The following is a 21,679-nucleotide window of genomic DNA, read 5'->3' as shown; positions in this document are numbered from 1 at the left end:
GCAAATCAAGTTAAGGCATGATAGGTTGGGGGGTGCTCAAACCCAAGAGATTCTGGCCAATGCAGACTGCCACGAAACTCGACATCAACAGATCAGGCAATCGGTATTTATTGAGCACGTACTGGAAGATGAGCATTGTACTAAGAGTTGGGGAGAGTTGGTAGACAGGTTCCCTGCCCCCAAGGAGCTTACAGTCTACATATCATTCAAAAAATCATATGGCCCTGTTCAGGCGTGTCAGGAGTGAGGCTTCATCACAGAAAAGAAGGGAATCCTAAAAGGGATGGAAACATTTTAACATCCTCTACTTTAACTATTGAAGACGTGGCTCTCGAAAACACAGAAAACCTTCCAACATGCAAAGACAAGGCACTTGTCCCAATTATCATGCAAGTCATCTCAGCAGTGACAGCCATGAAAAATGCCCAAAGCGGCTGAACCAATGGCATTCCCATTGACATCTACAAGCATGTAGGAGACAGACACCCTGCTGAAAGCACACATGATCTTCTTCAACATATGGACTACTGAGGAAATGCCAAAGGCTCTCAAAGATGCCACCATCATCACTATCTTCAAGAAGAAAAGTGAAAGGTCAGATCACAGCAATTATCGAGGCATCTTATTATTTTCCATTGCCAGCAAGATACAAGCTGGAGTATTCCCATATCGACAACCGAGGAATATCGTTGACCAAACCCTCCTGGCATCCCAATGTTTTTTCAGATCACGGCATGGCACAACAGGCATGATCTTTGCAAGAGTGTCAGATACAGGGAAAGTGCAAGGAGCAGCACTGAGACCTCAATGTGGTTTTTATAGGCCTTATGAAAGCATGTGACACTATTAGAGAAGCAGCATGTGACACTTGGAGAAGCAGCATGGCTCAGTGGAAAGAGCCCGGGCTTTGGAGTCAGAGGTCATGGGTTAAAATCCTGGCTCCGCCAACTGTCAGCTGTGTGACTTTGGGCAAGTCACTTGACTTCTCTGGGCCTCAGTTACCTCATCTGTAAAACAGGGATTAAAATTGTGTGAGCCCTCCCATGCGACAACCTGATCACCTTGTATCCTCCCCAGCGCTTAGAACAGTGCTTGGCACATAGTAAGCGCTTAACAAATACCAACATTATTATTATTATTATTATTATTATGATGATGATGATGATGAGATCTGGACTCTGGAAATGGCAGTAAATTTGGCTGCCTTGAATAAAACTGAATTACGTTTCCAAGTACTTTATGATGGCATGGCTGGCTGGGTTAGAGCTGGGTGTGCCTAGCCTAATCTATTCTCTATCACCAAGGGGGTAAAGATGGGATGGGCAGTGGATTTGATCCTGGTCAATTAATTCAATGTAGTCATACTGGTGGATGCAACAGGAGAACTGGATTCGGGTGCTAGCATATGCTTCTAGTCCTCTGGGAAAAAATCCAACTCAACAGACTTCAAGCATCACCCAATGTCCTAGTGACAGTACCTGAAGAACTGCTGCGCACACACACACACACACACAGACCTACAAATAAGTGATTGTAGTCCACTTCCTCAAACCAACCAGGCATTCTGGACTGATAAGTCTATAAAAAACTGAGGTGATGCATCAGCCTGAACCAGGGAAGCCATTTGGCCAACCAAAAATCTACACTGGCAACACAGAGCTTTCCCAGAAAGTCTTCACAGAATTCTGTTACAGAGGCAGCTTAACGACCAACGATGCAAAGGCCAGTCTACACTGTTGGCTCTCCTCTAGACTGTAAATTCCCTGGGGGCCAGGGATCTGACTACCAACTCTACTGCACTATACTCTCCCAAATGCTTATTATAGTGCCCTGCACACGGTGAGTGCTCAATAAATACCAGTGACTGACTGAAGTAGAAAAATCAAATCAGATTTGATATCTTGAGGTACTGTCGCTAGGCCGTGAGCCCATTGTTGGGTAGGGACTGTCTCTGTTCCCGAATTGTACTAAGTGCTTAGTACAGTGCTCTGCACACAGTAAGAACTCAATAAATACGATTGAATGAATGAATGGCTTTGGGTGATGTTTGAAGTCTGTTGAGTTGGATTTTTCCCAGAGGACTAAAAGCACGTGCTAGCACCTGAATCCAGTTCTCCTGCTGCATCCACCAGTATGGCTCCATTGAATTAAGAGGACAGATCACCCTAAAAGTTTACTCTGTCCACCCTTCTCTATGGCCATGAGAACTGGACCCCCAATAAAACAGGACATCCAACTCCTTGAGCCTTTCTGAATTGGGGCTTCATAGGAGAGGAGCAGAGAGATTCCTCTGCCGCCACCTCCGCTGCCACTGCAGCACTCAGGATTGAGGGAGGGTTGGGGGCCTGGGCGTGAGCTGGCGGGGGTGCAGGCACCAGGCCGGCATCAGATCGTATTATATGACTGGCAAGGGGGAGGCAGTGCCATGTTGAAACGTTGGTCAACCCCTTCACCACAGGACTGGTAGAACTGACAAGATGCCCAGACAAATTCATAACCCAACCAAACATCACCCCATTACAGACCCACTGTAGATATTCTTGACAACACAGCTGGGAAGGGTAGCATGTGGGAGAAGAATGGACAAGAGCAGAATACTCAAGCAGCTTCTGAATATGCATAATTGAGAAAGTGAAAGCAAGTAGGCCTGAGAAAAAGTTTTAAGGATACAGTAAAACAAAGCCACAATCAATGCCAAAAATTAGGAGTTGACTGCAGAGGGCAGACTAGCATGGTGTACTGTAATCAGGAAAGGAGTGGCTCTCTTAAAGCACGAGTTTCATAAGAAACGAGAGGCCATTAAGCAAAAGCGAAAGCTGCAGACATCAAACACAATAGCACAAGGGATAGCCGTTTTTAGTGCACAATACGGCCAGAACAGAGGTCTCCTCAGAGGCCTTTTCAGGCATGCATCCATCCAGAGGTGAACTTTACCATCAGTTGCGTCTTCGAGTACTAAGGACAGTCAGATAACATATAAATCAATAAAATACTTGAATATGGCTTACCAAATTTCAATTCCCCAAAGTGTTCAACAGTACACAACACCTGACAAATGGGCATATTTTGATATGTGCTAAGAGCCATGGAAAATGGGAACACCGCTTATTGACTGATAATTATTCCATTAAAGGAATTCAAACTCTTCCTTCACATCAGCTAATGATAACAAATCATCATCATCATCACCAATGGTATTTATTGAGCGCTTACTGTGTGCAGAGCACTGTACTAAGCGCTTGGGAAGTACAAATTGGCAACATATAGAGACAGTCCCTGCCCAACAGTGGGCTCACAGTCTAAAAGGGAGAGACAAATAAATTCTTGCTTTAGCCTAAATCACAAAATGTCATTTAAAAGCTGATGTACTATTGGCACCATTTTGGTGGCTGGGTGATAATAGTAATAATTATAATAATAATGGTATTTGTCAAAGTGCTTTATATGTGCCAAGCACTGTACTAAGCTCTGGGTAGATACAACATAATAAAGTCCCATATGGGGCTCAAAGTCTAAGCAGGTGGGAGAACAGGTTTTGAATCCCCCTTTTGCAAATGAGGGAACTGAGGCTGAGAGAATGACTTATCCAAGGCTGCACAGCAGACAAGCGGCAGAGCCAGAATTAGAACCCAGGTCCTCTGACTCCCAGACCCAAGCTGTTTCTACTAGACCACACTGCTTAATAATTAACTCTCTAATTATTTAAGCCAGGCTAGGCTTTATACATGGCTTTTTTTTTCCTAACAGGAAGTCTAATGTCATAATAGTCTGGTGTAGTCACAATGGTCTGTTGTATTCAAAGCTGACTTCCTGGAAGTGAGTCATATAAGTCACCAATTAACTTCGTAGTGACACTTCTAGAGAAATGTCAACTATACCCCAGATGCACCTGTTTTGTTTGGCACTAGAGGTATTTTGCAATGTGTATGGCAATTAAGCAGTGTTACCTGTTTTCAAGAAACACAGTGTTTACTGCTCCCACGATTAGGCTAGAAAATCTTCTCGAATATCGCTTTATGCTTGAGTGTATAGGTCAAGAATTTTTGACATAAGCATCACCTACAGAACATGAGTCAATGCGGCATCTGTTTATCTGAACAGCAGTAAAACATTACCGGGCAAGGTGGAGAACAGCTTCCACTATGTTCGAACCGTCTTTGGCACTCGTTTCGCAGAACAATGCATTATAGGCCTGTGGAGAAGATATAAATCCATTCAGCCATCAGGTAAAGCTTGACACTGTATTTCTTAGATGTGGCTTGCTCTTTCCTTCCCATCCCTCAAACCAATAATCAACAACAGAATTGTATATAGTATATTCTCACAACTCCTTTTCCGTTTGGAAGGTGTCCTCATTTACCTGTAACTGAAACTGAACTCTTCCAGGGAATTATTTTACCTTAAATGAGCAGGTGATTTGGCCCAGGAGGTGTTGAAAACATAGCCAATATCAGCATCTGGTCTCCTGCCTCCATAGCCTCTGAGCCCCATGTGAGACAAGGACTGTGCCCAACATAGTGATCTTGTATCTACCCCAGTGCTTAGTACAGTGCTTGACACATAGAAAGCCCCTCACAGTACGACTATTCTTAGCCAAATGTTTCCTATTTCAAACCAGAACTAACACTCTAACAAAGACCTTATCAAACATCCATCGCAGCTAATGCTATATTTTAGTAACAAATTCTGGTTTTTCCAGAGCTCTGTTTTTATCTAGAAAAAGTTCTCTTTTTCAAGAGCCCAGTAATTTTGCCCCCCCCAAAACTAAGTTTTACCAAGTGATAAGAGTTAAAGATAGGTGGATTTGATAATAGAGGAATCAAGCTGCCTTGTTTTCATATACTTGGGATAAGCTTTAGGACAATTTGATACTACTGGAACATCTTGCATATTTTAGGCTCAATTTCATATTTCTGTCAAGTGCCAGATCACGTGTCTGTAATCAGGGTTTTGGGCGGATCAAAATTCAAGGCTAAACCGTTGTGCCCCTGAATTTGGCCCAACTAAGTGCAATACTAGTTATAGGAAAATGAGCTCAGTTTGCAGTGGTTGAGAAATTGGCAGTACTTCAGTACCAGACAGAGGTTCACAGCTGCTCATCCCCTCCCACCACCCAACAAGCAGGGTAGTTCCAATAACCATATCCATCAAGATCAAAATTCTCTCCAGAAATGCATACCACTGGCACAACTGAGAGGATGATTTCTCCACCTATTTTCCCGGCAAAATGTGGTTCATCCTCCTGCCCCTAGCTGCACTGCAGGGTCGGGGCCAAAGGGAGTTTAGTTTCTCAAAAGATGAACTCCCAGGCCTGGTCAACTGATTCGCTCTCTTTCAGATCGCCCGTGGGTGAAGCACAGGGGCAGGACAGGGGTGGGAGGGATGTCGGGACTTCATGGACCTTCTCTCCCCTTCTTCCCCCTGGCCATCGACCCACAACTTACCATCGCCAGTTTCTCTCCATAGTTAATGGGCACATATTTTGGCTCCTGTGTGGAAGTTGCCTCACGAAGGTCTGCCTTGTTCCCCACAATCATGATGGGAATGCTCTCATGGGTCGCATCCTACCATCCAAAAAAGAGAACACAGATTTGGGGGAAAAGGTTATAAAATTAGCAACCAAAGTGAAAAGCAATAGCGGCCATCAATTTTTACAGCTGAATATTGCTTTTGCCCCCGCCCCTCAGAAAACTGTGAATTAACTTTAACCTGCAACATCCATACTAACTGATTAAAGGAGGCTGCGAGGCAGGCAGTAACTAGCTTCCTGAAATAATAGTAATAACAAAGGCCACGTCCCCCTCCCCAAACACAATGCCCAGGTAGGGGTTCAATTACCTCGTGATATCAGTGGAATTTTGAACAGTTCTTCTGCTACTAAAAAAAAATTGATCTAGTTTAGCGCCCAAACCCGATGCAAATGACCACCCTTTGGGCTTCAATACAGGGAACTGGATTGGTGTGGGAATGCCAAACCCCTGCTCAGTCACAGCGACAAATCTGACACAGCACGTGTTATGATTTCCATTTAAGCTGTTAGCTAAGTGACTTCCGTATGCCAGGGTTGAAACCAAGCCGGTGCAGTCCAGCAGTCTGCCTGGCCATTAATAATAATAATTGTGGTTTTTGTTAAATGCTTACTATGGGCCAGGCACTGAGAAGCAACATGGCGTAGTGGATAGACCTCGGCCCTGGGAGTCAGAAGGTCATGGGTTATAATCCTGACTCCGCCACTTGTCTGCTGTGTGACCTTTGGAAAGTAAGTACAAAGAGAAGCAGCGTGGCTCAGTGGAAAGAGCCCGGGCTTTGGAGTCAGAGGTCATGGGTTCGAATCCCGGCTCCACCACATGTCTGCTGTGTGATCTTGGGCAAGTCACTTAACTTCTCTGAGCCTCAGTTACCTCATCTGTAAAATGGGGATGAAGACTGTGAGCCCCACGTGGGACAACCTGATCACCCTGTATCCTCCCCAGCGCTTAGAACAGTGCTTTGCACATAGTAAGTGCTTAACAAATGCCAATTTAAAAAAAAATTTTTTTTAAGTCATTACCTCATCTGTAAAATGGGGTTTGAGTCTGTGAGTCCCATCTGGGACAAGGGACTATGTCCAACCTGATTTGCTTGTATCAGCCCCAGCACTTAGTACAGTGCCTGGTGCATAGTAAGCGCTTAACAAATACCATAATAATAATAATTATTATTATTTATTATCATTTATTATTACAAGCAAGTCAGTTTGGATGCAATCCCTGTCCCACATGGGGCTCACAGTCTTAAACCTCCATTTTACAGATGAGGTAACTGAAGCCCAGAGAAGTCAAGTGACTTGCCTTAGGTCACACAGTAGACCAGTGGCAGAGCAGGGATTAGTACCCAGGACCTTCTGATTCCCAGGCCCATGCTCTAACCACTAAGCTGAGCTGCTTACTTGCTAGGGTTAATGTTCCACCCAAGTAAGGGAGACAGAGAAAATCAGCGCGAGGGTTCAGGGATCTGCACTAGTGAGATGAGACTCAGAAGTGATGACTTAGGGTTTGAGCTCTACTATACTCTGCTGTCTCGCTCTTGGTCCAGTGGAAAGATCCAAGCTCTGGGTATCAGGAGATGGTTTCTGACCGAAGAACTACAGAGGGAGCTCTGTGAGGAGAACAGGCCCAGCAGAAATCCTGAAAAATAGCTGGCAAATGTGGGCAGTGAAGACAGTGCTGGATACCAAGGAAGCTCCCTGCTGGGTTCAATGGTATTTACTGAGCACTTACTGTGTGCACAGCACTGGACTAAGCGCTTGGGAGAGTTCAATACAACAGAGCTGGCAGAAACACTCCCTGCCCACAACGAGCTTACAGAGGGGGAGACAGACATTAATATAAATAAATTACAGATATAATCAATAAGTTACCGATATGGGTTGTGGTGGCATCACCCAGCATCAGAGCATGCTATGGTTACTCTGGCCTTGCTATGGTTACTCTAAACTGTAAGCTTATTGTGGGCAGGGAATGTGTCCGTTTATTGTTATTTTACACTCTCCTAAGAGCTTAGTACAGTGCTCTGTACATACTAAGCACTCAATAAATATGATTGAATGAATATGGACCTTGCACATAAAAATAACGGAAGAAACATTAGCAAGGTTGCGGATCGTGACAGAAGGCAGGACGTTCTGGAGAAAATATATCCAGAGTCGCTATGAATCGGAAACGACTCCTGGGACACAAGTGCTTAACAAATACCATTTAAGAAAAAAGAAAAGAGCTAGCCACTTTTTGCCAGCCAACTAGCAGGGTTAAACCCAGGAAGGCTACCCATGATTAGTTCTCCAACGTATGTGAACAGAGGCCACCTATGGGCAAGTAGAAAACACTTCCTGAAATCTGCCTGAACCTGAGTGGTGCTAAGGAGAGCTGGCTTGTCAGGTGGCTAACATGAGGCAGATCTGAGTTTCTTTGGCCTGAGTTCAGCATGGCAGGACTGAAGAGAGGAAATGAGGTGCAGATGGGGTGTTTGGCCAGGAGAACTCTGTCTCCCATGTGTCACCAGAGAGGCCCCCCGAGGATCCCAATTCAGATATACGTAAGGGCACACTAAGCCCTGGCCTAGGACTGCGGTCTAAGGCTACTAGCCTATTACTACTACTGCTACTACCACCTTAGGACTAGGGCTACTAGACTCTAAGCTTGTTGTAGGCACAGAATGTGTCTGTTATACTGTTCTCTCCCAAGCACTTCGTACAGTGCTGGGCACACAGAAGGCGCTCATTATATATTGTTGACTAGGACATCAGGTTTGGGGGATGGGGCAGGAAGCTGCAGCACTGTCCACACCTCCCTGATCTGCAACTCTCCTGTATGTGTTTGCCCTTGCCCATACCGACAACCTCCAAATCATCCCACCGTGTGCACACAGAGTCTAAAGCTTCAGGAGGGGTGATGGAGTCCTGAGGTCTGGTGCTTATGCTCCCCTTCTCGCTAGCCACTGGACAGCAACTTTGGCATTCAACGCCTGGATGCTGGTGTCCCTGCCCTCCCTTGGCCCATCCACGCCAGCCTCGCTGGATGGCGGGAACTAGTCTGAGCCATCTCATCATGATGGTGGGGGGATGGAGGGTCAGTGCCGAGCAGTGAAAAACCCCACAGTGCTCTATGTCAAGCAGGCCAATGCGCTGATGTGGAGATGCAGATGCAAAACCAGAAGTGCCTGGCTCGAAGAACTTTGGTTTCTGTTGGCAGGACACCATCCCAGTGAATATTAGGGCAGCACTGCAGTGTGAGTTTGCGTTGCGCATACTAAAACTGAGAAACAAGAGTTGTTTCCAGGAAGGGTCTCATAAAAAAAAAATGAATAAAGTGCACTCTGCCAAAGCAGACATGTCCTGCCTCTGGCCTGGAACACCCTCCCTCTTCATATCCGACAGACAATTACTCTCCCCGCTTCAAAGCCTTATTGAAGGCAAATCTCCTCCACTAGGCCTTCCCTAAGCCCTTCTTTCCTCTTTTCCCACTCACTCCTGCCTCGCCTTGACTTGCTCCCTTTATTCATTTCCCCTCCCAGCCCTACAGTACTTTTGTACATATCTGTAATTTTATTTAGTTCTACTGTGTGAATCCCCCTCTAGACTGTAGCTTGTTTGGGGCAGAGAATGCATCTGTTATACTGTACTCTCCCAAGCACTTAGTACAGTGCTCTGCATACAGTAAGTGCTCGATAAATATGACTGACTGAAATCATGCAGCTGGGGCACGATCATTCAAGGCATCTGAGGTAAAGCTGAGACCAGAATCCATATCTCTTAACTTCCCTTTCAGTGTTCTCCATACTGGGCTGAGTGTATCAATAATCTGGCCATGGGTCACAAGGATTCTCCCCACTTTTCTTTCTCCTCCTCCGAGTCCCTGGGACCTTCTCTGCCTTCACCACTTCTGGAGCATCAGGAGAGAGAAATAACTAGAATTCACTCATTCATTCAATCATATTTATTGAGCGCTTACTGTGTGCAGAGCACTGTACTAAGCGCTTGGGAAGTACAAGTTGGTAACATATAGAGACGGTCCCTACCCAATAGCGGGTTCACAGTCTAGAAGGGGGAAGACAGACAACAAAACAACACATATTAACAAAATAAAATAAATAGAATAGTAATAAATAGAATGTGGCATGAAAATTGAGCACTGGGCTGGGAGTGAAGATAACCACCTCTTGACCAATTTGGAAATGGCTGCAGGATGGCAGTGACTCAGTGCACCTCCCTGAGCTCCTCTTGTTATGGTATTTATCAAAGCACTTCTTACATATTAAGTGCTAGAGCAGATACAGGATGATCAAGTCAGAACCAGTCCCTGCACCACAGGGGGTTTCACAATCTGAGAGGGAGGGAAAGCAAGTAGTTTATCCCCATTTTGCAGGTGAGGAAGCTGAGGCCTAGAGAGGTTAAGTGACTTGCCCAAGTCCCCCTGGCAGGCCTGTGGTAGCGTGGGGATTAGAGATACAAGATAGACGTCATGCTCCTTCTATCAGGCCACACTGCCAACCTTGCTGCAGGGAGGAGGTTGCCACTGGACAGGAGGGGGAAGGTTTGCTTACTTATTTACCATCAATCTATCAAGAGAAGCAGCATGGCTCGGTGAAAAGAGCATGGACCTGTGAGTAAGGGACCTGGGTTCTAATCTCAGGGCTGCCACTTGTCTGCTGGGTGACGTTGGGCAAGTCACTTAACTTGATTGATTATTGATTGAACCCCGGAATGATTAACTTGATTGAACCCCGGAATGATTTCGGGGTTCTTCGCTGGGAGCCCGAATCCTGTTCCCCCACGACACTGGCCATCTCTCTCTCCCGCATTGGGTCCCTCATGACCTGACCCGCGAAGCTCCGGCCTCTTAGATGGTTCCTCCCTCCTCCCCACCAACTGCCCAGCTAGGACCCCTCCCCTGCAGGCCCCGGGGTGGAGGGGGAGACCCAGGTTCCTTGGGGGTCCCGGCAGCGCTGGTACTGAGGAGGAAGGTGGGGAGGGGTCCCTGGGCTCTGAAGGAGAGCGGGCCCAGGTGGGAACACCCTCCGGCTGTCCCAAGTCATTCTCGCAGTCCTGGCTCTGACTCCGCCCTCTCCCCTATTTCCTCCTCACGTGGCCGGCCCAGGTGGAGAGCCGTCGGCGCAGGACCAGTTGCCGGCCCACCGGTGCCCCCCGCCCCCCATCCCTGTATATATGTATATATGTTTGTACGTATTTATTACTCTATTTTACTTGTACATATCTATTTATTTTATTTTGTTAATATGTTTTGTTCTCTGTCTCCCCCTTCTAGACTGTGAGCCCACTGTTGGGTAGGGACCGTCTCTATGTGTTGCCAACTTGTACTTCCCAAGCGCTTAATACAGTGCTCTGCACACAGTAAGCGCTCAATAAATACGATTGATTGATTGATGAACTTCTCTGTGTCTCGGTTCCCTCCTCTGCAAAATGGGGATTCAATACCTGTTCTCCCTCTGTAAACTGTAAGCCCCATATGGGGCCGGATGATCTTGTATCTATCCCATTACTTAATACAGAACTTGGTACATAGTAAGCAGTTAACAAAACCTACAATAATAATAATAATGATAATCAACAGTATTTACTGAGCACTTACTGTGTGCAGATCACCGTACTAAGCACTTGGGAGAGTACAATACAAACGAGTTGGTAGATGCCCACAACAAGCTTACATTCTAAAGGGGGAAACGGACACATCAATATACTAGTCAGTCAGTCATTTTTATTGAGCACTTACTGTGTTCTGAGCACTGTACTAAGCGCTTGGGAGAGTACAATATAGCAATATAACAGACACATTCCCTGCCCACAACCAGTTTACAGTCTAATGCCACCAACTACCCAGCAAGCTCCCCTCACCCCCAGCACTTCAGGTTTCCCAGCTTGCAGGACGTGGAGTGAAACTGCAGGCCGACCTTCTGGCAGGGATCAGTCTGAAGGGCTAAAAGGAGGGTGTTTGGGGAGGTTTGGTTTTATGCGGGCACTACCCAATGCTTTGCTATCAAGAGGCCTTTACTACCTTCCATTATATCCCATTTTGGAGGACCTGGGCGAAAGCAACCCTGACACATTGCCAGCATGCAATCCTATGCCTCATGCCCTGACATTAGTGCCTGCATATCTTGGCATTTGCCAGACAATTTGTCCAGAACACTCTTGCACCAGACATGGATAAGCAAGTGGCATCCCATTGGGCATGGCCTTGGTGATCCAACTAATTTTTCTGACAGGCGCTAAGTCCGTCCTACCTTCCTCCGCCTGCATCCCCACCTGAATGGTTGAAGAACACCCACTGATTCACTTTCAGCTCCTACAAGAACACTGGAGAAATGTGGCCACTGCCAACTCTTCTACCTTCTTAAATGGGTAAATATTTACCAATGACGACAGCTGAGATTCTGGCAGCCGCCAGGGTCATTTGACATCTGGACTGTTTTAGTGCTCGAGTTGACCTACCCTTCCCCCACAGGCAGGTGTCTGTTCACCACCCAAACCCTGCCTTCAAGGGGCGTCATTGCCTCCGTTTGGTTAGTCAGGGAGGTCTATCACCTCCCATGGTCCCAAGGGCAACGGGTGGTACCCAAGGCTGGAGACCATCTACCCAAACCCAATCAGAGCCACATCCTGTCTGGGACTGGGGAGGAGAAGGGCACTGTCCTGACTCTCTGATTGGCTGCCCGACTCACTGACCAGCTGCCCAAGTTAGACAAATTATCTCCTCCTCTCCCGCCCCTGGGTTTTTCTTCTGGGCATTAAGTATCTCTTGGAAGACACTTCAGCAAAGCTAGTGTTACCAACACAAGTGGTTTTTTTGCTGATTCTGACTTTGTGCAACTAAAGACAAGGGTAGATATGCCTTACATAGATATGCCTTACCATTAGCTTCACTCACTTTTCCTTCCCCCTCCTACTTCACCTTGCTGCTCTCCTACTGCAGCCCAGCCTGCACACTTCACTCCTCTAGTGCCAACCTTCTCACTGTACCTCAATCTTGCCTAGCTCACCGCTGACCTCTCGCCCATGTCCTGCCTCTGGTCTGGAACACCCTCCCTATTCCTAGCCCACTATTACTCTCCTCTACTTCAAAGCCTTATCGAAGGTACATCTCCTCCAAGTAACCGTCCCTGACTAAACTCTCCTTTCCCCTTCTCCCACTCCCTTCTGTGTCACCCTGACTTGCTCCCTTTATTCATACTTTCATTCATTCATTCATTCATTCATTCAATTTATTCAATAGTATTTATTGAGCGCTTACTGTGTGCAGAGCACTGTACTAAGCGCTTGGGAAGTACAAGTTGGCAACATATAGAGACAGTCCCTACCCAACAGAGGGCTCACAGTCTAGAAGGGGGAGACAGACAACAAAACAAAACATATTAACAAAATAAAATAGAATAGTAAATATGTACAAGTAAAATAGAGTAATAAATCTGTACAAACATATATACAGGTGCTGTTGGGAGGGGGAGGGGAAGGAGGTAGGGTGGGGGGGGGGTGGGGGGGAGAGGAAAACGGGGGCTCAGTCTGGGAAGGCCTCCTGGAGGAAGTGAGCTCTCAGTAGGGCCTTCCTGCCCCACAGCACTTACGTACATATCTGTAATTTCATTCACCTGCATTGATATCTGTCTCCCCATCTAGACTGTAAGCTGGTTGTGGGCAGGGAATGTGTGTTATATTGTTATATTGTACTCTCTCAAGCACTTGGTACAGTGCTCTGCATACAGCACTTAATAAAAACAATTGACTGTCTAAGAAAAATAAAAAAACACATTGTGACATCTAAGTTGGGCCATTCCTTGTGCCGGAAAGATGCCGTTAACCTCAATGGGGAAATGGGACTCGCCAACTCACACAACGGTGGTGTCTGACCCAGGCTCATCGTCCAGGCCGAGCCGCTCCGCTACCTTGGCAACCATCCCACCCAGGCAGAGTCCTCTGTAGCCAGACCCACCCGTGAGCCCCTGACCCGGTTTACTCTCCGCATTTGGGCTCTTACCTCAATCATCTCCACCCATTCTCGCACGTTAAGGAAACTTTTTTCACAGGTGACATCATAAAGCAGCAACACGCCATCCGCTCTTCTGAAGTAGGACTTGGCAATGCTTCGGAATCTCGAGGAAGAGAAATCAATCAATCGATTGTATTTACTGAGCACTTACTGTGTGCAGAGCACCGTACTAAACGCCTGGAAAAGTATTATATAAAAGAGTTGCTAGACACACTCCCTGCCCACAATGAGCTGACAGTCTCGTCACACTAATCCAATGTTACCTTACTACACATGTACTTTACTGACCCAAATCGGTTTAGCCACTTTCCTAAGGAAAGCAGAGATAGAGTGCCCAGATTGCAAAAATCTCTCTGGCTTCCAGACTGAAGTGCAGAGAAGTGGGACCAAGGCACTCCAAGCATGCTATTTTTGAGGATTTCATTTTTTGCTACATTTGTACATGGCCTAGTGGAAAGTATCTGGGCCTGGGAGTCAGAAGACCTTGGTTCTAATCCCAGCTCTGCCACTTGCCTGCCATGTGGCCTTGGGCAAGTCACTTAACTTCTCTGTGCCTCAGTCTCCTTCCTTTGTAAAATGGGGATTCAATATCTGTTCTCCCTTTTACTTAGATTGTGAGCCCCATGTGGGATAGGGACTGTGTCTGATATGGTTTTCTAATAACTACTCCAGTGCTTATTACAGGGCTTGACTCATAGTAAGTACTTTTAATTATGTCTATATATCTATAACTCTATAATGATGCTGCTGATGCCTGTTTACTTGTTTTGATGTCTGTCTCCCCTCTTCTAGACTGTGAGCCCGTTGTGGGCAGGGACTGTCTCTGTTGCTGAATTGTACTTTCCAAGTGCTTAGTACAGCTGCACACATTAAATGCTCAATAAACCCAATTGAATTGAATTACTTAACATATTAATGATAATAATGATAAAATTATTGTTAGCAGGATGACCAGGATAAGCATCTCAGGCCATTCCTTCTTTGGCAATGAATGTCCGTTAAGTACAGTGCTTGTTTCATGGTGAGCACTTTAATACCCCAATATTATTATCATTACTATTATTAGCAGGATGACCAGGATAAGCTCCTCAGGCCATTCCTCCAATGACAATGAATGCCCATTAAGCCTGTGGCCTTGGATTCCAGTCTACACTGACAAGTATTTCACCTGCGATGTACAGACTAATTGGCAGGTTCACTTTCTTCAGAGATAAGACCCGGAAGATGCATCTTTCTTCATCTACATAAGCTTAGCACTCCTCAGCCCTACCCTTTTATTAGGAAGATTCACCCTCTAGACTGTAAGCTCTTGGTGGGCAGGGAATGTTTCTGTTTACTGTTGTATTGTACTCTCCCAAGCGCTTAGTACAGCGCTGTGCACACAGTAAGTGCTTAATAAATACAAGTGTCTGACTGACTTCTGTTAAGTTTTCCTTTTAATTAAGAAGCTTCTTGAAACTAAATTGAAACTACATTCTTGAAACTAAACTCCACCAAAACTGCCCTCTCAAAGTTCACCAATGACCACCTTCTTCCCAAATCCAATGGCTCCTACTTTATCCTAATTCTCCCTGACCTCTCTGCTGCCTTCGACACTGTGGACCACCCCTTTCTCCTCAACACGCCATCCAACCTTGGCTTCACAGACTCTGTCGTCTCCTGGTTCTCCTCTTATCTTTAGGGCCGTTCATTCTCAGTCTCCTTTGCGGGCTCCTCCTCCCTCTCCCATCCCCTTACTGTAGGGGTTCCTCAAGGGTCAGTTCTTGGTCCCCTTCTGTTCTCTATCTACACTCCCCTTCTGTTCTCTATCTACACTCACTCCCTGGGTGAACTCATTCGCTCCCACAGCTTCAACTATCACCTCTACACTGATGACACCCAAATCTACATCTCCGCCCCTGCTCTCTCTCCCTCCCTCCAGACTCGTATCTCTTCCTGCCTTCAGGACATCTCCATCTGGATGTCTGCCTGCCATCTAAAACTCAGTATTTCCAAGACTGAGCTCCTTATCTTCCCTCCCAATCCCTGTCCTCTCTCTGACTTTCCCATCACTGTAGATGGCACTACCATCCTTCCCGTCTCACAAGCCCGCAACCTTGGTGTCATCCTCGACTCCGCTCTCTCATTCACCCCACACATCCAATCTGTCACCAAAACCTGCCGGTATCACCTTCACAACATTGCCAAGATCCTCCCTCTCCTCTCCATCTAAACTGCTACCTTGCTGGTTCAATCTTTCATCCTTTCCTAACTGGAGTACTGCACCAGCCCCCTCTCTGATCTCCCATCCTCCTGTCTCTCCCCGCTTCAGTCTATACTTCACTTTGCTGCCCGGATTATCTTTGTTCAGAAACACTGTGGGCATGTCACTCCCCTCCTCAAAAATCTCCAGTAGGTGCCTGTCAACCTACGAATCAAGCAAAAACTCCTCACTCTCGGCTTCAAGGCTCTCCAGCACCTCGCCCTCTCTTACCTCACCTCCCTTCTCTCCTTCTACAGCCCAGCCCACACCCTCCGCTCCTCTGCCGCAAACCTCCTCACTGTGCCTCGTTCTCACCTGTCCGCCATCGACCCCTGGCCCACGTCCTTCCCCTGGCCTGGAATGCCCTCCCTCCACACATCTGCCAAACTAGCTCTCTTTCTCCCTTCAAAGCCCTGAGAGCTCACCTCCTCCAGGAGGCCCTCCCAGACTGAACCCCCCTTTTCCTCTCCTCCTCCCAATCCCTCCCTTTGTACAGATTTATTACTCTATTTATTTTACTTGTACATATTTACTACTCTATTTATTTTGTTAATGATGTGCATATAGCTGTAATTCTATTTAATTAATTAAATGTAGACGGTTTTGACACCTGTCTACATGTTTTGTTTTGTTGTCTGTCTCCCCCTTCTAGACTGTGAGCCCATTGTTGGGTAGGGACCATCTCTATACGTTGCCGACTTGTACTTCCCAAGCGCTTAGTACAGTGCACTGCACACGGTAAGCACTCAATAAATATGACAATGAATGAATGAATAAATTAGCAATAGATATGCTCGGGATTGCTGGAGTGGAGTAAAAAGACAAGAAAGGGAGGTGGGAAAGGAAGATCAAGGTGCAGAGAAAAACTAACTGTGGTAAAAAATCATATATCTGGATGAATTCATCAGTAGTATTCATTGATGCTTTCTCTGGGGAGAACCCTGTTCTACGTGCTTGGGAGTGCTATATTCAGAGAAGCAGCATGGCTCAGTGGAAAGAGCATGGGCTTTGGAGTCAGAGGTCATGGGTTCAAATCCCAGCTCTACCACTTGTCAACTATGTGACTTTAGGCAAGTCACTTAACTTCTCTGGCCCTCAGTTACCTCATCTGTAAAATGGGGATTAAGACTGTGAGCTCCACACGGGACAACCTGATCACCTTGTATCTCCCCCAGCACTTAGAACAGTGCTTTGCACATAGTATGCGCTTAACAAATGCCATCATTATCACTACTCCTATTATAGTTAGGAGACATGATCTCTGCCCTCAAGGAGCTCACCATCTACCTGAGGAGACAGACATTAAAAAAAATTCCAGGGAGAAGGAAACAAAAGGGTATAAAAAAAGATATAAAGGGAAATAGGGATGTGTTAATATCCCAGTGTTTAGGTGACCTCGAAGCACTTACGTATAAGTTAGGGAAAGGGGTGGAGAAATAGGGTGGGGAAATGAGAATTAATCAAGGACAGCCTCTGGGAGAAAATGTGATTTCAGAAGGGCTTTAGTGAGGAGAGCACTGGTCTGCTGGATATGAAGGGGGAGGCGTTCCAGTCGAAAGGGAGGGCGTGAACGAGAGGTCGGTGGCAAGAGAACGGGAACGAGAAATGTTGACATGAGAAGAATGAAGGGAGTGGACTGGAATGTTGGGGAGAAGAGTGAAGAAAATTGGGGATGGGAGTGAGGGGGAAGCTGATTACCTTAAAGCCTCTGGTCTGAAGTTTGCTGAGGAGAAGACTAGACAGCCACGGAGGTTTTCGAGGAGTGGGCAGACGTGCGCAAAACCAAGTTTTAGAAAAAGAACACGAGCAACAAAATATCGACCAGAGAGGAAGAAGTGGGAGGCAGAGGGTTCTGAGAGGAGACTGATGCAATAGTCAAAGCATAAAATATACTTACCTTTCCTGACCAGCCGTGTCCCAGAGCTGTAGCACGGTAGGTTCTCCATCCACAACCAGAGTCTTCATTTGAAAGTCAACTCCTTTTCAAGAAACATAAAGAACCGGAAGAGCCAGTCCCTATTACTGTTCGATCAGCTTTTAAACTCCACATCAACGAGATTTCCTACAAACGACATTGTTCTCCTGGCCCTCCTTCAGGTTTGGGCTCCACGGCAGAGAGGTGAGCCCCGGGCTGCTTCTACCATGGAGCCTCGGGGTGCAGTGATGTTCCCCCCTCCCCCCCACCAACTCCTTCCCTCCCCAGCCCCAAACCGTGGCCTGGGTTGAGCTCCGCTGTGTGGGGAGATTCCAGCCACACTGTCATCCCCACCATCCGAGGTGGGCCCCGCCGTGCAGATGAGGGGGCTCCGACCTGCTGACGCCGACCCTCCCCCTACTGCATCCCCTCTTGCCTGCAGTGTGAGCCGAAGGCCTGAGCTACCACCACTTGCGACAGCCACCGCGATGTTCAGGAGAGTTCTCCGTGCCTGCTGCAGGGGTCCCTACCCCCTATTTGTCCTAGGGCCCGGCTCCATCCTTCAACCCCTTGCCCTGTCACAGCTCGGGATTAACCCTAACACCCCGGGTTTCCCCTATGCCTGGGTATCTTGGGGCTGCCTCCTGCTTCTAGACTGTGAACCCGTTGTTGGGTAGGGACCGTCTCTATATGTCGCCGACTTGTACTTCCCAAGTGCTTAGTACAGTGCTCTACAGACAGTAAGCGCTCAATAAATACGATTGAATGAATGAATACTTCCCCCCACACCCTCTAGGCCAAGTGTTTCCAAGATGGTGGATCGGGTCTTGACGTGGAGTTCAATGGACCGATGGAGGAGGGACTGAGAGCGATGAAGGGGTACCACCGGAGACCGAGAGAGGCCAACTTCCTGCTCAACCTTCAACGAGAAGCCATGTAGCCTGACAGCACAGCGACTGAGGGTTCGTTTCCGTGGGCATCTTGGGGAGGGCCAAGGGGAGCTGACTGTGTCAGTTAGGGGTGGGCTTATGCAATGAAAGGATGTGTTGAAACTGCTCCCCCGCCCCCCGGTAGACAGTCTGCGCTCAGTATGTGGATTGGCGGGTGGCCATGTGCTGAGCACTCCTGGGAAGGAGTGAAATTAAAGATGCCTGATTGGGAGTGAGCTGTGGTCCCTATGTTCTCTAACCTACATCTAATAATAATAACAATAATAATGATGGCATTTGTTAAGCACTTACTATGTGCCAAGCACTGTTCTAAGCACTGAGGAAGATACAAGGTCATCAGGTTGTCCCAAGTGGGGACACATTTTACAGATGAGGTAACTGAGGCACAGAGAAATTATGTGACTTGCCCGAAGTCACACAGCTGACAAATGGTGGAGCTGGGATAAGAACCCACACCCTCTGACTCCCAAGCCCTTGCTCTTTCCACTAAGCCACGCTACTTCGCTACATCTCTGGGCGAAAGGTAGCAAATGGCAGCAGCATCACCACAAGACAAAAACAGGCCAAGCACCAATTCATCCAGCTCAATCGTATGTTCTATTATAATGGGCTTTAGGCATAGAGGCCAGGGAATAGAGGAAAAGAAAGAAAGGGAGCTTACATATTTCCCATCATCCCAGCTAACACATGAAATAAGATTTCAGTACATGGGTTTTCACTAAGCAATGAAAAATAAGTAGAGCGTCTACTGGGGAAAAAACATGGAGTGACAGATAGATAACTCTAAGTGACTGAGCTCTAGACTGTAATCTCCTTGTGAGCAGGGAACCTGTCTAGCAACTCTGTTGTATTGTACACTCCCAAGTGCTTAGTATAGTGCTCTGCCCATGATAAACGTTCAATAAATGATTAATTGATGAAGATCTTTACTGTGATGCAGATGATCTATCATGTTCACACCACTTCTAACAAAATGAAACAGATTTGCCAGATGGTCTCACCATCTTTCCTCAGTGCATCAATCGGGAAACAAAAACACCTGGTCCACGGTTGTTCAAATTCTCCCAGTTCTATTCCAATACACTCGCCTAGGTTTCCCCTTGAAGACCAAGCCCCAGAGGTGGGCAAGGCCACCACTCCTCTACTTCTTGGACATAACCAACTTGGGGTATAGACTAGACTGTAAGCTCCTTATGGGTAGGGATCCCGTCTACCAATTCTGTTGGATTGTACTTTCCCAAGTACTTAGTCCACTATTATGCCCACCGTAAGTGCTCAATAAATACCACTAATTGATTAAAACATACCCAGGGTGGCGCTGGTGTTCCCTCGAAATTCATTCTTACAAAGTCTCATGAGAAAACTGGATTTTCCAACTGCAGCATCTCCAGCAAGAACAATCTTGAACGCCTTCTCTGAGCTAGGATATTTGGGGGAACCATCCACTGGATCTGACTGTAAGAAACCCCCACCCCAAACAAAATCAGATGAAATTTGTTCCTTCAAACCTCGTAACCTATAAGAAACAGTAATAGTCTAAGAGCAGGTAAACATATTTAAAATACATACTACCTGGGAAGAGAGTGCTGAGATGGGTTTCCTGGTTGAAGATCCGAAGCATCCTTTGGGTTTCCAGTCTAATAGAGTTGTAGGTGAGTTCAGATTCTGGATAACGGTATTATCGGAACCATAAGCCTCTTCATCTCTTATCTCTGGAACCTACCAACAAAAAGAACCACCATTTTTAACTTCTCATAACACACTTTTACAGAAAATTTGAGGGTTGAAAGGAAGAACATCAAGAATAACAGTGATATTGTGTGGTCTAGCAGAAAGAGAACAGGCACGGGTGTCAGAGGACCTGGGTTCTAATCCTGGCTCTGCTGTTTGCCAGCTACATGGCCTTGGGAAAGTCACTTAACTTCTCTGTGCCTGTTTCCTCATATGTGAATTGAGGATACAATACAAGCCTTCTCTCTGATCTCCCATCCTCCTGTCTCTCCCAGTTTCAGTCTATACTTCACTCTGCTGCCCGGATTATATTTGCACAGAAACGCTCTGGGCGTGTCACTCCCCTCCTCAAAAATCTCCAGTGGTTGCCTCTCAACCTACAAATCAAGCAAAAACTCCTCACTCTTGGCTTCAAGGCTTTCCATCACCTCGCCCTCTCCTACATCACCTCCCTTCTCTCCTTCTGCAGCCCAGCCTGTACCCTCCGCTCTTCTGCCGCTAACCTCCTCACTGTGCCTCATTCTCGCCTGTCCCGCCGTCGACCCCTGGCCCATGTCCTACCTCTGGTCTGGAATGCCCTCCCTCCACACATCCACCAAACTAGCTCTCTTCCTCCCTTCAAGGCCCTACTGAGAGCTCTCCTCCTCCAAGAGGCCATCCCAGACTGAACCCCCTTTTTCCTTTCCTCCTCCCCATCCCCCACCTCTGCCCTACCTCCTTCCCCTCCCCACAGCACTTGAAAATATTTGTACAGATTTATTACTCTATTTTACTTGTACATATTTACTATTCTATTTATTTTGTTAATGTTGTGCATATAGCTATAATTCTATTTATTCTGACAGTTTTGACACCTGTCTACATGTTTTGTTTTGTTTTGTTGTCTGTCTCCCCCTTCTAGACTGTGAGCCCGTTGTTGGGCAGGGACCATCTCTATCTGTTGCCGACTTGTACTTCCCAAGCGCTTAGTACAGTGCACTGCACACAGTAAGCGCTCAATAAATATGACTGAATGAATGAATACCTATTTTCCCTTCAACTTAGACTGAGAGCCCCACATGGCACCTGATTATCTTGTATCTACCCCAGGGTTTAGTATGCTGCTTGGCACACAGTAATCATTTAATAGATACCATTATTATTATTAATAATAATAATATTATTTGAACTGTGGCATTTAAGTCTTTACTATGTGTCAACCACTGTACTAAGTCAGAGGTCATGGGTTCAAATTCCAGCTCCGCCACTTGTCAGCTGTGTGACTCTGGGCAAGCCACTTCACTTCTCTGGGCCTCAGTTCCCT

At 46.6% G+C, this 21,679-nt stretch overlaps 1 protein-coding gene across 4 annotated transcripts in view; it reads right to left on the bottom strand.

The window, feature by feature from the left end:
- RASEF (RAS and EF-hand domain containing) overlaps positions 1 to 21,679 on the bottom strand; it is an 82,104-nt gene that overhangs the window by 5,073 nt on the left and 55,352 nt on the right. For 3 of the 4 annotated variants that reach the window (XM_038769906.1, XM_038769908.1, XM_038769909.1), the window contains 6 exons: positions 20,218 to 20,364; positions 19,953 to 20,100; positions 17,678 to 17,759; positions 13,527 to 13,641; positions 5,445 to 5,564; positions 4,116 to 4,192 (listed from right to left, as the gene is read on the bottom strand). In XM_038769906.1, the coding sequence (XP_038625834.1) occupies positions 4,116 to 4,192; positions 5,445 to 5,564; positions 13,527 to 13,641; positions 17,678 to 17,759; positions 19,953 to 20,100; positions 20,218 to 20,364 (689 nt within the window). The remainder of the gene's footprint in view (positions 1 to 4,115; positions 4,193 to 5,444; positions 5,565 to 13,526; positions 13,642 to 17,677; positions 17,760 to 19,952; positions 20,101 to 20,217; positions 20,365 to 21,679) is intronic. The other variant, XM_038769907.1, reaches the window with a different exon arrangement.

This window comes from Tachyglossus aculeatus, chromosome X4, assembly GCF_015852505.1.
Source record: "Tachyglossus aculeatus isolate mTacAcu1 chromosome X4, mTacAcu1.pri, whole genome shotgun sequence".
Classification (NCBI taxonomy): domain Eukaryota; kingdom Metazoa; phylum Chordata; class Mammalia; order Monotremata; family Tachyglossidae; genus Tachyglossus; species Tachyglossus aculeatus.
Note: the sequence above shows the minus strand (reverse complement) of the source record. Positions and strands in the feature narration are given on the sequence as shown.